Here is a 15,679-nt window from a genome sequence, read left to right on the forward strand (position 1 = left end):
ATAGTTTTATATATGTTACTGTACCTTATTAATATAGTGCCAGAATATTCTACGGCCAAGGATAGCACTATATGGCTATTCTATCTTATTACTTATAGTTCTGTATATGTTACTCTACTTGATCAGTATAGTGCCAGAATATTCTACAGCCAAGCATTGCAGTTTATACCTGGACAGGAAAAGCCTATGGTAAATGATGATTTTAAATGAATTGTGACATGTAAGTATTTAACCCCACAGGCTTTTGTTTTTCTTGTGGTCGGTTTTATATTCATGATCGGCAGCATGTCGCTTATTATATCGGACTGGATCCACAACCCACCCTCCTCCAAGCACCATTAACCCTTGGGAGGCTCAAGGGGTGCTCTATGTCAGCGGTTAGCCGGATGCCAGTGTGGATGCCTGGAAGACAAGAAGCTTGATCAATCCAAAGACTGTTGCTGGTACCAACATATGGAATATAGAACTTTTTTACTAGGCTTTATTATTTATGCGTTATCTCATACAAGTGTTGATATTGGAAATCTTAAAATCGAGTAGGTGTTCTCTGACTGGACTGAACGTGCCATAACTGCATTCATACTGTGTTATTTAGAATGTATGGACTTTGGGAAATTAGTGTAATGGATTTTGTACACTTTTTTGATTGTAGAACCTTTAGGCTTAGATAGCTGTAATACTGTATCCTTTCCATAGTAGATAATCCGGTAAATCAAAACTTTACTTACAGTAGGAGTATCTAAGGAGTTTTCCTCTTTGACAAAACTGGCTCCCAAATGCTTTTATATATGTAATATAACAAGCACAGCTCGCTCAGACTCTCTGGGTCCAACACTGGCTCTCTGCCGCTGCTCCAGTCTTGGTGTATTGGCTGCAGAGGTGGTGTCATGTCATAAGCGCACATCCCCACTGCAGCCAATCACAGGGCTCAGTGTCTCATGCCAGCCTACATCAGCAGAGCCACTGCGCTCAGTGATTGGCTGCAGTGTTGAGGTGCACTGTAGTGTTGACATCACTGCTGCAATCAATACACAAAATCGGAGCAACAGAAGAGAGCACACGACCCAGGGTGTGAGAGTACCTGCTGCTTGTGTTATTTTACATGTGTAGAAGAGTTGGGAACCAATTTTTTCCAAAGTGGGAAAACTCCTTAAGCCTTGACAGGCGCCATTACTCAAGAGACACTCCTTTCCTATACTAAACTCTACCATGTTCTTTACATTTTTCAGACATGCATAATGCAAAATATTACCAAAGTGTGACATTATACCTTAAAGGGTTATTGAAAAAGACAAGTTACCTCCAATTCTAACCGTAAGATAGGGGACAAATTGCTGATTGCTGGAAGTCCGCATAGGTCACCCACCAACGATCTAGAGATGTTGGTTCTGTAACAATGCAGCTATGTAGACCCATCTTGAATGAAATGGAGGTGTACATTCTTTGCCTCTGCTCCAATCACTATCAATGGGACTTACGGAAATGACTGAGTATAGGACTTTGCTCTCTCTGGCAGCCCTGTATACTATGAATGGAATTGGAGGTCTCTCCACTCAAGAAGGGTCTTCAGAGCATCTCCACTCCATTCAATATGGGACTGCAGAGCCCCAATCTCAGGATAGCTGTGCATATGGGATAACTTGTTTTTTGGAGATTATTCCTTTAAATAAGAATAATGAGCACACAATTAGTCATGCTTCATTAATAAACAATTCGTCCCAATGCTAGTATTTTTGCAAAGTGAATGTTCACCTTTAAACACTATGGTATTTTTAGATCAAACTGATCAGAATGGTATACTACACCCTTAATAGCAATCAGACCTCTGTTCTGTGTGAGGTACACAAGTTCAAATGCTCTGCATGAAAATGGAGTTAATAGTTAAAGTGTCACTAACTGCACCCACCTCTGAGTAGGGGGGGGTTACTGCAAACATTTTCATTATTCAGATTATTATATTTACAGTAAACAGTATTGTTTTATACTTCACTGCGTTTGCTGCAAGCATCTCATTAATGAACTCTGCATATATGAAGAATATTTGGGGTCTTGTACCCAAATGATGGAGGTTATGTCGCTGTAAAATATATAAGCTGGGTGGGCTTCCTAATAATGCCTTGTAGCTATCACATCACATGGTATAGCAGAGCCAATCAGCAAGGACTATCATACCCTGTATAAAAGCAGAAGCAGGAAATGCAGCAGTCATTTTCAAGGAGAATCTGGCTAGTGACATCACAGCTCACAGTTTAGTAATAGCGATTGGGAGAGGAAGCCATAAAATATTTAAAGGGAATCTGTAGTCAGGTTTTCGCCACCTGAGAGCAGCACAATGTAGAGGCAGAGAGCCTAAATCCAGCGCTCTGTCACTTACTGGGTTGCTTTCTGTATTTTTGATAAATTCACTGCTTTATCAGCAGGAGATCAACGTTTTTGAGGCAGTATGTGTACAAACTTGAGGTATCAATTTGGGGACGAGTTTTGGTAACTTATATGCCGGCCATTTTGGGGAACATTACATATGTAACCAGCACCTATGGTCAAAAAACATCATCTTATAATGTAGATGGGATGGGTTATCAGATGATACCTAATGCATGATGTAGATGGAATGGGTTATCGGATGATATAAAATACATATTGTAGATGGGATCGGTTATCAGATGATATATAATGCATAATGTATATGGGATGGGCTATCAGATGATATGTATAATACATTATATGGAATGGGTTATCAGATGATATATAATACATAATGTAGATGGGATCGGTTATCAGATGATATATAATATATAAAGTATATGGGATGGGTTATCAGATGATATATAATATATAATGTAGATGAGATCCGTTATCAGATGATATATAATATATAAAGTATATGGGATGGGTTATCAGATGATATATATAATACATTATGTATATGGGATGGGTTATCAGATGATATTTCAGCATATTTGAAATATCTCATTAAAAATAATTAAGAGTCTAAACAGTAACACTCTAATTTCAATATAGCATACCTTTCTACTGAAGATGTTGTGGTTAAACTAAAACACACTTTAAATGGAATCTTTCACCAGGTTTCTGCTGCATAATCTGAGAGCAGCGTAATGTGGGGGCAGAGACCTTGATTCCAGTTAAATCATGGTTTTATCAGCAGGAGATAATCATAAGAGGACTATTAAACCATCTGCCATGAAGTCTAACCATGTCCCCACCACTGATTGGCAGATTTCTGCCTATGCACATTGTACAGAGAAAGCTGCCAATTAGAGGTGTAGGTGGGGTTAAACAGGGCTCAGTATTCGGAGAACTGATAGATCTGCAGCAGATAAAACAGGAATCAGGGTCTCTGCCCCTACATGTAGTGCTGTTGTCAGATTTCCTTTAATGCTTGAAGTTTTAGGGTGTGTTCGCATTGCATGTAGCCTATATGTTGCTGGTTTTAGTCCCATATGAATCCCTGAAAAACATTATTCAGTTGAAATCCCCAACAGAGCCATTGTTTAGACTGAGTTCTTGTGCCTATCTGAAAAGATATTGTAGATAAATACTTGGCACTCAAAAGGTTTGCAGTGAACAGCAACCCTTTTGAGCGCCAAGTATTTACCGACAGGTTGGAACCCTACTTGGGCACCACTGCACAGAACAGGAGTGCCGTATTTTTTCCCATATGTCTCAAAAGATAGAGACTGCTAGAAAGGAGTACAAATGGAGTCCACATTTTCATACTTTATCTGTCTATCTGATTTCTATCTGTGTCCAGTTTTTTGAGGATTCAAACAGAACCCCCCAATGGAGACAACAATGTAGGAGCTGAAGGCAATGTGACACTTGTTAAAGGAGTCTGTCTCAGTGATAGTCTCGTTTTTAAACACTAATATTTCTTAAGCCAGCAAAATGTACAAGTCCTATTGATCTTACTATAACTTCTATTACCCAACATGTGTAATGTTCTCTGAAATTAGCATTCGACACTTTAGACAATGCTTTAACAGCAGCTACAGTGCTTTATTTTAGAAGGTACTTAAAATATAGATTAGGTAAAGCATGCACCTTCATGTATACAGCAGTCCATTGGAATAGTACTGATACACGTGGTCCCATTGATTTACCACCGTTCCAAGCAGGATCCATATTCTGTGTCTTTATTGAATAGTGCTCTAATCTTTGGTGCTTGGGGTTTAGTTTGTACTTATTTATCTCTGATCAATGCCCCTTCAGTGTATGGCCACGTCTTCCAGAATGACTGAATGAGAAGTATAAGGAGCACTTAGGATAGAACGATCAGAAGATGATGTATTCTGATTCAACTCTTCATGCTCTATATTCATTCTAAGCTGTAAAAGCATTATATTTCTAGAAATCCTTTTATGAAATGGATGCACAACCTAGCAAGTACATAGCATTTCCAATCCGCTAAAAAGGACTTCTTTAGGCTTTATATCTATCTTATAGCAAACAAAAGTACAATATTTGGTAAAAGAAACAATGAGAAGAATTATTTTTGATGAATATAAATATATGCGTATACTTTGAGATTTTTAGTCTAAATATTATGTTAATATGCTGAAGATAAGCTTTTATTATATGCGTTAATTGTGCTAAGCTTAATTACAGTGCATTAAGGAGTATTTCACCAATTTACAGAAACTACAGATCCATTGCATTTCATAATAAAGTGCATTTTTGTTGTGAAATCATCTTGTACATAGCAGTAAAATAAAGCAGTATTATTTTCAGCAAGCAGTGCCCCATGCCCTTCACATATCATGGGACGCTGGTAAACTTTCTATTCTGCAGTATTTCTGTACTGTATGGTTCTTTTATCTGAAGTTCGCAGACAGTCATATACAATAGATTGATTTCAGTGCCACAGTATGACGTTTAAAGTGATCCCATCTTTAAGGTCCCCATACACATTAAATGAAAGTTGGCCAAACCGATTCTTGTGGGACTGGCCAACCATCTAATGTACACGAGGGCCTCCCGATTCTCTCATCACCTGTCCTGAGAAAGAAGTATCTGGCTATTGCAATTTCAGTGATCGATCCTTTTATTTTCAGGGAAAGTAAGCATATTTATCCTCTTTCACTGTTAAAAACAAATGAATGCTCACACAAGCCAAACGTTCGTGTGTACAGGGGAGAGAAAGCTGTTTGCTGAACTAACGTGTGGCCGACAGTGGTCCCATGTGTATGGCCAGCTTTAGTCAGGATTGTTTGTTAATGGATCAGAATAGCTTCCACCAATAGATGGCACTAGAGAGCCAGCCCTCCTTCGAGGAACTCATTTGCATGATGGTCTAAAATAAGTTGTTGTACTCACTAGAAGTCATGTATAACAATGTGGGAAACGTGGTTTTCATTTTTGTAGAAACTGTGGAATCAGATAATGTTCCAAGTATAGGAATAGGTTGGTTTTCCTACAAACAAAACCTGTGTGGTCTAATTCTACAGTCACACATACACAAAATAGAATATTTTTTAATCTAGATTATGCCTCATTTTTTTTATTGCTCCAATGTTTCTAAGATAAGTTGTTACTAAATGCTCATATCTTTGCATGCAGTCATGATGTCTCTTATTCATGCCCAAGCACAGTTTAAAAGTCAGATTGTGCTTTAAATGCGATTTCCCTCTGATATCAGAGGCTGTACGTCCCACATGTAGAAGCAGTAGTAAGCGGGGCACGTTCTTCTTCAGGCTCAGTTTACTGTTCAAAAACTGTATCTCATGTCCATCCCAACTGGTATCATCTGCCCAGATATTATTCATCTTTGTAAATGCTCTGAAAACTCCAACATGAACTAATTTCACTGATATACTGGACCTTATTATCTCTTATATAACTGTACAGCCATGTTATATGACACTTGTACTCAGAAAATACCTCTTATAATGGTTTCAAGCATCCTCTCACATATATGTCAAGACAATCTTCACGTACTGTAAAATCTCTGATTAGTCAAAACGCCATTGAATACATTCTGTTATTGGTTTTCTTTGTATATATTTCTTTATTAAGGCAATATTGTATAGTATATGTCTAACTTTGCCTCCGCTTTTATTCATCACTGGTCACATCAAGTTAATGGCCTCCAACTGTTGTATATGCCGAGCAGACACCAACATATCCCTCCCGTGGAGGAGTGTGATGTAGCCTACTGTATGTGGATACAGTAGGCTACATCAATGATAGGGACCCAATATAAAATGGTGCAACATGCAGTATTAAATTTTCATTGAATACCCTAAATTATACTGTTCCATGTTCCACCTTGCCTTGGCCGTAGGGTGAAATGTACCACCCTGATGTTGCCCAAATGGACTTTCTTTCATTCTTTATTAGGTTAAAAGGGTCATCGAAGACTAAATTCCCTGTACACATTGGACTAATGTCAGCCAAACCCACCAATATCAACGGGTTCAGCGACAGCCTAATGTGTCTGAGAACCTTAGACAATTAATTAAGAATCCAGTATGTCCAATGTCGCATCCTTTTGTTCTCTTGGACAGAACATTTATAAAGAACACAGGAGCACTCTGCCGAATGAGTGTTCTTGTGTGTAAGAGCCAGCCAAATGATTAGCCGATCTATCGGTTGGCTGCCAGCCATCTAATGTGTATGGCAAGATTAAGTCATTGATGATCCATCTCTAGGATAGATCATCAATATCTGACCAGTAGGTGCTACACACTTGTTAAGTCAATCGACTAATAGCTGTGTCTGCCAGAACTACATAGTGCATGGAGCCATAATAACAGCTCTCTACACTGCCTCATTGCCAGTAGAATCTAAGCTGCAGTACACAAGATCAACCAGAACACAGCATACATTTCTTCAGGTAAAAACTGATTGGTGGGGGCGATGAGACCCACGTTGATCTGATATTGATAACCTATCTATATCTGAGTCCATGACTATCCCTTTATTAAATCCTGTGTCCGTGCTTAGCTGGTCCATCAGGTGTACCCACAGCATGGAGGCCATTAGATTAATGTGAACACTGCAACTAACTTGAAATTATATTACAATATCTACAGACATTATATTGATATCTTTAAAAAGAAAATCTTCAGGGATCCTGCTCAAGGTCGATTTAGAAGGATTTTTTTCAAATTGGAATTGCGATGTTTTGCTATATTAGTTTGTATAAAACTATAGTTTAACATGGATTTTTTATAGTAAGAAAACATAAACATGTATAGAATAAAAAATAATAATTTTTGAAAAAGAAATATGTTTTTGTGTTTATCTGTACACCTGTATCTGTATCTCAGGAAATAACACAGATTATGTCACAAATTCCATAGGAAAGGAATGTGAGTGCATCAGTTTTTTATGTATCTCAATGGAAAAAAAGTGGATGATATTTCTAATTCCCATCACTTTGCAATTTGTTTTCTTATCCATAATGGTTTTTGATTAAACTGAAATCTATTTTAAGCTGCCAAATTACTCACAACTTCCTTTGCTATGAGGAAAAGTTGTATTTTTCCTATGCTCAGAAGCAATGCAATTGGGGATTTTACCAGACTGTTAGTGTTTAAGCATGCTGAAAAAGCATCAGACATGTAGAACAATACATCCAGAATTCAATATCAAGAGATTACAATTTTATTACAAATAAAAATCAAACATTGGGAACTGTGAGCCTTCAGAGACTGCTGAGGATACAGCTACATACTGAAGATCCAAACCGCTTCAGGGTGAATTCATTCATTTTGCCTGTGGCTGCATTGCCATAATTTGTACCAAATTTATAAAAGTGCTATGTAACTTTTGATACACTTGGCATATCTTTAGATACAACTCATCTTGGCAAAAATAATTTTCTACTTTTTATTCCGACATAATCAATTACGATCATGTGCGTGTCTGAAAAGATGGACCCTGCTGCAAAAGCGCGCAAATAGTCTATGTGAACTAGGCTTTGGCTTCATCAGGAGCACATCTGAAGCCTGCACTCACAGCCAGAAGACATGATAGCACAGGTGAACCTAGCGTGAATCCAGCCTGGGAAGCACAATGTCAACCAAGGGCCAAATGGCACTGCAAAAATTAAATAGATGGACATTGCTGCAATAGAGTGAAAATGGAGTCCATTTGAATTAAGTTCTGGCTTCATCAAGGGCATATCTGAAATCTGCTTTCACAGCTAGAAAACATAACAGCACCGCGGAACCTAGCATGAATCTAGCCTATGAAGGACATTATCATGCAAGCGACAAATGGCACTGCAAAGCTTAATTAGGGCACCGTGCATATATATTGGCCCCAGAATCTGAAAATAAAATACTGACTATGCCAGGGCAGCCATCATGCATGATGCAGCTTAGCAGAAGGATAGACCCTTCATTCATTTATTAGAAAGACATCCACCCATTGATGATGCCAGAATTGCCCCATCTACCATCAGCATTACTCAGTTTGTCAGGCAGTTACACCGGACAGCAGAGGCAGACGACACAGGAATGGTGACAGGCAAGCATGTAATAATACTATTTCATTAAACCTTGTGCTGGTGCTGTACATTACTTAAGGAGGTCCTATCACAAGGTGAACATTAGACAATTATTTTGCCCTGGTGACAGTTGCTCTTTAAAGGGAACCTGTCACATGAAATAACACTATTAACCTGCAGATATGAGGTTACTCTGCAGGTTAATAGTATCCTGAACCTGAGGAAATTAACTTAATTAGGGCTGGCTGTCAGTCAGTGCCGGGGACGAGGTTACAGACACCGATCTCTAAACACAGAGCGGAGACTGAACCCACATCACCCCCGTTACTGAAACGCAATGCTACCAGGAAGAATAAAGTTAATTTCCTCCCAATGGCGGGGGTCTAACTGCTGGCACTGGGCAGCTTCACAATGCTATTAACATGCAGATTAACCCCATATCTGCAGGTTAATAGGGTTTTTCCCATGACATGTTCCCTTTAACACTTGATATCCAGTTCTTCCCAGACTCCTGGGAAAAATGAATAGGAAGGAGACCTTTAACTTATGGATAAGGGAAGCTAACAAAAAAACCTCTTGTTGGAAAATTTCTGAAGCCTAGTACAAGACCTGAGGGTATGACACATGGTAGAGCGGACTCACAAAAGTGCCAAAGATAGAACCCTTGTATTTTGTATCACTGCTTTTGGTTTAGTTTGCTGTAGCACAATGTATCAGGTAGCCAAGAGTATTATCTGTTTAAGACCATAACCCAAATGTGAGGTAGAAAATATATCACAATATTCAGGATAATATAGACCAGTGTTCCCCAACTCCAGTCCTCAAGAGCCACCAACAGGTCAGGTTTTCAGGATTTCCTTAGTATTGCTCGGGTGATAATTGTAGAACCTGCACAGGCAACAAGTCCATCACCTGGGCAATACTAAGGAAATCCTGAAAACCTGACCTGTTGGTGGCTCTTGAGGACTGGAGTTGGAACACTGATATAGACTATAAAGTGACTTCAACCACTCAACATCTTTCATGGCCAAAGATCTCAGGATCCATATGCAGAATTGCATCATAATTAAAGCTTATGTACCCACAACATGCAAGTTGAAAAAGAAACGCCAGAAGATTTGGTTTTCTTCAATTCTTGCAGCTTACATGTTATAAGAAATTTTATTATTGTGTGGTCTATCATTGTGATACACCACACCATAATAAAAGTTTACTGCAACTTTTGAGGGCAATTCATTGAAAAGGACATCAAATGCCATAAACATTACAAGTAAATAAAGGCAATTCTTACCAATACTTGGTCACAATACTAGTATATTGCAGAAAGCAGCAGGCCCCCATGGTAAAAGGCAGAGGTACAGTGGCATGTAAAAGTTTGGGCACCCCTGGTCAAAGTTACTGTTATTGTGAACAGTTAAGCAAGTAGAAGATTAAATGATTTCTAAAAGGCCTAAAGTTAAAGATGGCACATATCCTTTGTATTTTAGACAAAATATATAAATTCATATATTGTTAGGGCTAGCGGAACGCACCAAATAATTAGAGAAAAGGAATAAGGTGCGTTCGCAGCCCGGGGTCCACCATGCAGAGATGGAACCTGCGGCTAAGCAATGATGGACTATATGGCGGTACAATGAGGATACACACGGGTTAGCTTCACCCTGTGTGAAAGAGGCGAACCCTGTTGCGTCATAGGGCCGCACGTAACAGAAATAATAAAGTAGCATGAAAGTGCATGCGGTGCCGCACTGGCGGACGCCACTAACCACCCACACTTGGGTTTGGAAAGCGCGGTGATAGCGCACGGCGCCGCACTGGCGGTCACAGCAATAGACGCTGTTTGTGTACTTGTGTTGGTAACAAGTCAGGCGCTAGATTACAATCATCCTCCTTACGCGAGCATTCAAACAAAAGGGAGGGGATGATTAAAGAGTGACTTTCACTCACTACACACACATAAACAAGTGTATACTAGCGCATGGCCGTGCGACCATGCGAACCTTTTATAGCTGCAGCAAGTTCAGGACCTTCCTAGAAGACCAATGAGAACTGCTACAGTAACTGAGCAACTTCAGGACCTTCCTAGAGGACCAATAGGAGCTACTGCAGTACCTGAGCAGGAGAAAGCTATAAGAAGATAGCAAAGCATTTTCAAGTTGTTCTTTCCTCAGTTTGAAATATAATTAAGAAATGGCAGTTAACCAGAACAGTGGATGTCAAGATAAAGTCTGGAAGACCAAGCAAATTATCATTGAGAGCTGCTCGTAGGATTGCTAGAGAGGCAAATCAGAATGCCCCCTTGACTGCAAAAGACCTTCAGAAAGTTTAGCAGACTTCGGAGGTGTGGTATATTGTTCTACTGTTCAGAGACATCTGCACAAAGATGACCTTCATGAAAGAGTCATCTGAAAAAAATCTCTCTGTGTCCTCACCATAAAATTCAGAGTCAGAAATATGCAAAATAACATCTAAACAAGCCTGATGCATTTTGGAAACAAGTGTTGTGGACGGATGAGGTTAAAATAAAACTCTTTGACAACAAAAATGAAAGGTATGTGTGGAGAAAAAGGGCAGATAATTCTAGGAAAAGAACATCTCACCAACCTTAAGCATGGGGGTGTGTCAATTATACTTTGGGGTTGTGTTGCAGGCAATGGCACGAGGAATACTTCACAGGTAGAAGGAAGAATGGATTCAATGACATTTCAACAAATTTTTGATGCAAACATAACACCTTGTGCAAAAAAATTAAATTGAAAAGAGGATGGCCTCTACAAATGGATAATGATTAGTGATGAGCGAGTGTGCTTGTCACTGCTTGTTAGTCGATCGAGCATCAGGGTGCTCGAGATGCTTGTTACTCAGCGAATATTTTTTAATGCGTGCAAGCTTGAGTCACCGCCCCGCATGCTTGGCGCTTATTAGACATATGGGGATTGCCTGCCAGTCACTGTAATGGGGTAGATATGTTGGTAGTGGCATTACTGTTATTGGCCGGCCGCTTAGAGTTTATATAAGACCCACTGAGTTTCCAACAGAAATAGACAGAGCAGGAAGTGGTGCTGCTGAACTAGGGACAGAGTTTTAACTGCGTGTAGACACGAGTTAGTGACCATTTATATTTCTTTCAACTGCAATAACAGCTCTTATTTGGGCTAATTATAATCAATATTAATACTGCTCTTAGGGGGAGATGGTGTAGGACAGGATATGGTTAATTGAATGTCCTTTCAACTGCAACTCATACCAAATTCACTCCTTAGGGATATTAATATTCTTTTTGCTCTTAATCCTGCAAAATGTTCTGAGCAAGGAAATATTATAGACCATTTATACTGCGACAGTTGTGCATCAAAAGCATACAGCCAGACATGGTTGGTTGCAATAGCATCTCTATATTGCTACTGCAATGTAACAAGTCCATCTAAGGTGGGAAAATTTAACTCTGATACTAATTCTGCAATGTTTTTTCAGCAGAGAAATATTATACGCCATTTATACTGTGCCAATTGTGCATCAAAAGCATACAGACAGATTTGGTCGTTTGCAATAGCATTGATATATATTGCTACTGCAGTGTAACAAGTCCATCTGAGGTGGGCAAATTTTCTTTTGATACTAATCCTACAGTGTTTTCTCAACAGGGATATATCATATGTAATTTAAGATGGGCAAGATGTGTGGTAAGTAGTGTTGAGCATTCCGATACCGCAAGTATTGGGTATCGGCCGATACTTGCGGTATCGGAATTCCAATACCGAGATCCGATACTTTTGTGGTATCGGGAATCGGAATCGGAAGTTCCCAGTGTATGGTTCCCAGGGTCTGAAGGAGAGGAAACTCTCCTTCAGGCCCTGGGATCCATATCCATGTAAAAAATAAAGAATTAAAATAAAAAATAGGGATATACTCACCCTCTGACGCGCCCTGGTAGTAACCGGCAGCCTGCTTTGCTTAAAATGAGCGCGTTCAGCATCTTCCATGACGTCACGGCTTCTGATTGGTCGCGTGTCGCTCATGTGACCGCCAGGCGACCAATCACAAGCCGTGACGTGATTCTCAGGTCCTAAATTCCTAATTCTAGGAATTTAGGACCTGAGAATGACGTCACGGCTTGTGATTGGTCGCCTGGCGGTCACATGAGCGGCACGCGACCAATCAGAAGCCGTGACGTCATGGAAGGTGCTGAACGCGCTCATTTTAAGCAAAGAAGGCTGCCCGTTAACAGCGGTGAGGTGCAGGGGCCTCCGGAGAGGTGAGTATATCAATATTTTTTATTTTAATTCTTTATTTTACACATTAATATGGATCCCAGGGCCTGAAGGAGAGTTTCCTCTCCTTCAGACCCTGGGAACCATCAGGATACCTTCCGATACTTGGTGTCCCATTGACTTGTATTGGTATCGGGTATCGGCGATATCCGATACTTTTCGGGTATCGGCCGATACTATCCGATACCGATACTCTCAAGTATCGGACGGTATCGCTCAACACTAGTGGTAAGGGACAGGGAAGTGGACGTGATACTAATGGTGAACGCAGAAAACAATGCCGTGGGTAAGATGATACTGTGCTTGCTGTGGGAGCACAACAAATACACACATCATGTCGACATAGCTTCCTGTCCCACGTTTTAGGGAGGTGTGGAACACCACTCTTGATGCCAGACTAGTATGCAAAGGTTTTTAGATGGATGGCAGATAATGTTTCCAGTCCCTTTGCCAGCACCACCCTGTCTTCAACACAGTCTAGTCTCCGTATCTGTGATTATGGACCACATAATCCTCACCCTGATCCTCCTTCCTCCCACCATGCCAGGTGCCGGGAGACAAGATATCAAACACTTGGACACTCCAAAGGGCTCTTCACATTTCCATTTAGAGTTTCTGGCCTCACGTAGGTCGTTTCAAGCGGGACATAAGGAGATCGCATGTAGTGATGCCCAAATATTTGAGTAGCCATTCTTACAAGAAGGTGATGGCGGGGAAATGCAATTACTGTCGCAAGAAGCGGATGATGATGAGACGCTATTGCCAACAAGTGATATTGATAAGTCAGCAAGTCAGGAGGAGGACCAGGCCTTGAAAAAGGTTCACTGCAACCAAAACATCACCACGCCACATGGGCTGATTAAAGTCCTCTTTATTTTTTATACTACTGGAGTGCTGCCCGTTATTTCATTGCTGATAGATAGGTAGATAGGAAAACGGTTCTCGCTTTTGAACCGAAATGTTGCCATGATGGGTTAATAAACAGAAGGTCCTTTTTCACTGAAAATAGTGTGCTGCCTCCGATATTTTCATTTCTAGATAGACAGATAGGTTGATATAAACAGACAGACATATAGACATACAGAAAGACATATAGACATACAGACAGACATATAGACAAACAGGTAGATGTATAGACAGACATATAAACAGACATATAGATATATAGACAGAGCAATAGACATATAGTTGTATAATTGCACAACCTCCCAACATATAATACAATTGCTCCTTGTGGTGCTTCTTTGACAGCTTCTTATGAATCCCCCCTAGAGCACGCATTGTGCGCTGCAGGATTGGCTGGTTTCTGAGCTGGGACCGAGTGGTATGAATGCATTATGCATACTCATGGCCAGAGCCCATCCAGTGGACACTTGTATGGAACAAGGCCGAACCATCTAGTCAGCCATGCCCACTGTTCAGCGATGTCACTAGTCGGGGCTTGTCCCCGCTCAATACAAGGGTATGTCATGTCCCACCTGAGAAACAGGCAAAACCCCGCAGTGCACAGTGCATATGCTGGAGGAATTCATAAGTCTGCAGTCCCACAGAGGTACTGCAGACTTATCGATTTGGACTGGACAACCCTTTAATATAGTTGACGCATATTTTTGGATTATTTTTACTTTCTTTTGCAATAATACCGTATAAACTCGAGTATAAGTCGAGATTTTCAGCCAATTTTTTTAGGTTGAAAGTGCCCCTCTCGACTTATATTCGAGTCATTGTCCCAGGGGGTCGGCGGAGCTGCAGGAGTGGCGGCTGTCACATCATACCAACCACCATCTGATGAGTCTCTGCATGTCCCAGCTTCTCAGATGGTCTCTGGCGCCTGCAGCTCTTCCTGTGTTCAGCTGTCACGTGGTACCGCTCATTAATCCCTTTCTGACCTCGGACGGGATAGTACGTCCGAGGTCAGATCCTCTGCTTTGATGTGGGCTCTGGTGGTGAGCCCACATCAAAGCTGCGACATGTCAGCTGTGTTGAACAGCTGACATGTGCACGCAATAGCAGCGAGTGGAATCGCAATCCACCCGCCGCTATTAACTAGTCAAATGCCACTGTCAAACGCTGACAGCGGCATTTAACTACCGCTTCCGGCCGCACGGCCAGAAATGCACTCATCGCCGACCCCGTCACATGATCGGGGGTCAGCGATGCATCACGATAGTAACCATAGAGGTCCTTGAGACCTCTATGGTTACTGATGCTAGCTTGATGTGAGCGCCACCCTGTGGGCGGTGCTCAAAGCAAGCCTGTAATTAAGCTATATAGGAGCGATCTAATGATCGCTGCTATGTAGCAGAGCCGATCAGGCTATGCCAGCTTCTAGCCTCCCGTGAAGGCTATTGAAGCATGGCAAAAGTTTTTAAAAAAATATGAAAAAAATAATAAAAATATAAAAGTGTAAATCACCCCCCTTTCGCCTCATTCAAAATAAAACAATAAAAATAAAATAAAATATACACATATTTGGTATCTCCGCGTTCAGAATCGTCCGATCTATCAACAAAAAAAAGGATTAACCTGATCGCTAAACGGCGTAGCGAGAAAAAAATTAGAAACACCAAAATTATGTTTTTTAGTCGCTGCGACATTGCATTAAAATGCAATAACGGGCGATCAAAAGAATGTATCTGCACCAAAATGGTATCAGTAAAAACGACAGCACGGCATGCAAAAAATAAGCCCTCAGCCGACCCCAGATCACGAAAAATGGAGACGCTACGGGTATTGGAAAATGATGCAATTCTTTTTTTTATCTTAGCAAAGTTTGGAATTTTTATTCACCACTTAGATAAAAAATAACCTAGACATGTTTGGTGTCTACGAACTTGTACTGACCTGGAGAATCATAATGGCAGGTCAGTGTTAGCATTTAGTGAACCTAGCAAAAAAGCCATACAAAAAACAAGCATGGGATTGCACTTTGTTT

At 40.6% G+C, this 15,679-nt stretch overlaps 1 protein-coding gene across 4 annotated transcripts in view; it reads left to right on the forward strand.

Moving 5' to 3' along the window:
• SLC38A4 (solute carrier family 38 member 4) overlaps positions 1 to 7,455 on the forward strand; it is a 186,797-nt gene extending 179,342 nt beyond the window's left edge. For all 4 annotated transcript variants that reach the window (XM_077265389.1, XM_077265388.1, XM_077265390.1 and 1 more), the window contains one exon: positions 241 to 7,455. In XM_077265389.1, coding sequence (XP_077121504.1) covers positions 241 to 342 — 102 coding nt within the window. In that variant the 3' untranslated portion in view covers positions 343 to 7,455. The remainder of the gene's footprint in view (positions 1 to 240) is intronic.
• Positions 7,456 to 15,679: the final 8,224 nt, after the last annotated feature.

Source organism: Ranitomeya variabilis, chromosome 5 (genome assembly GCF_051348905.1).
Source record: "Ranitomeya variabilis isolate aRanVar5 chromosome 5, aRanVar5.hap1, whole genome shotgun sequence".
NCBI lineage: Eukaryota > Metazoa > Chordata > Amphibia > Anura > Dendrobatidae > Ranitomeya > Ranitomeya variabilis.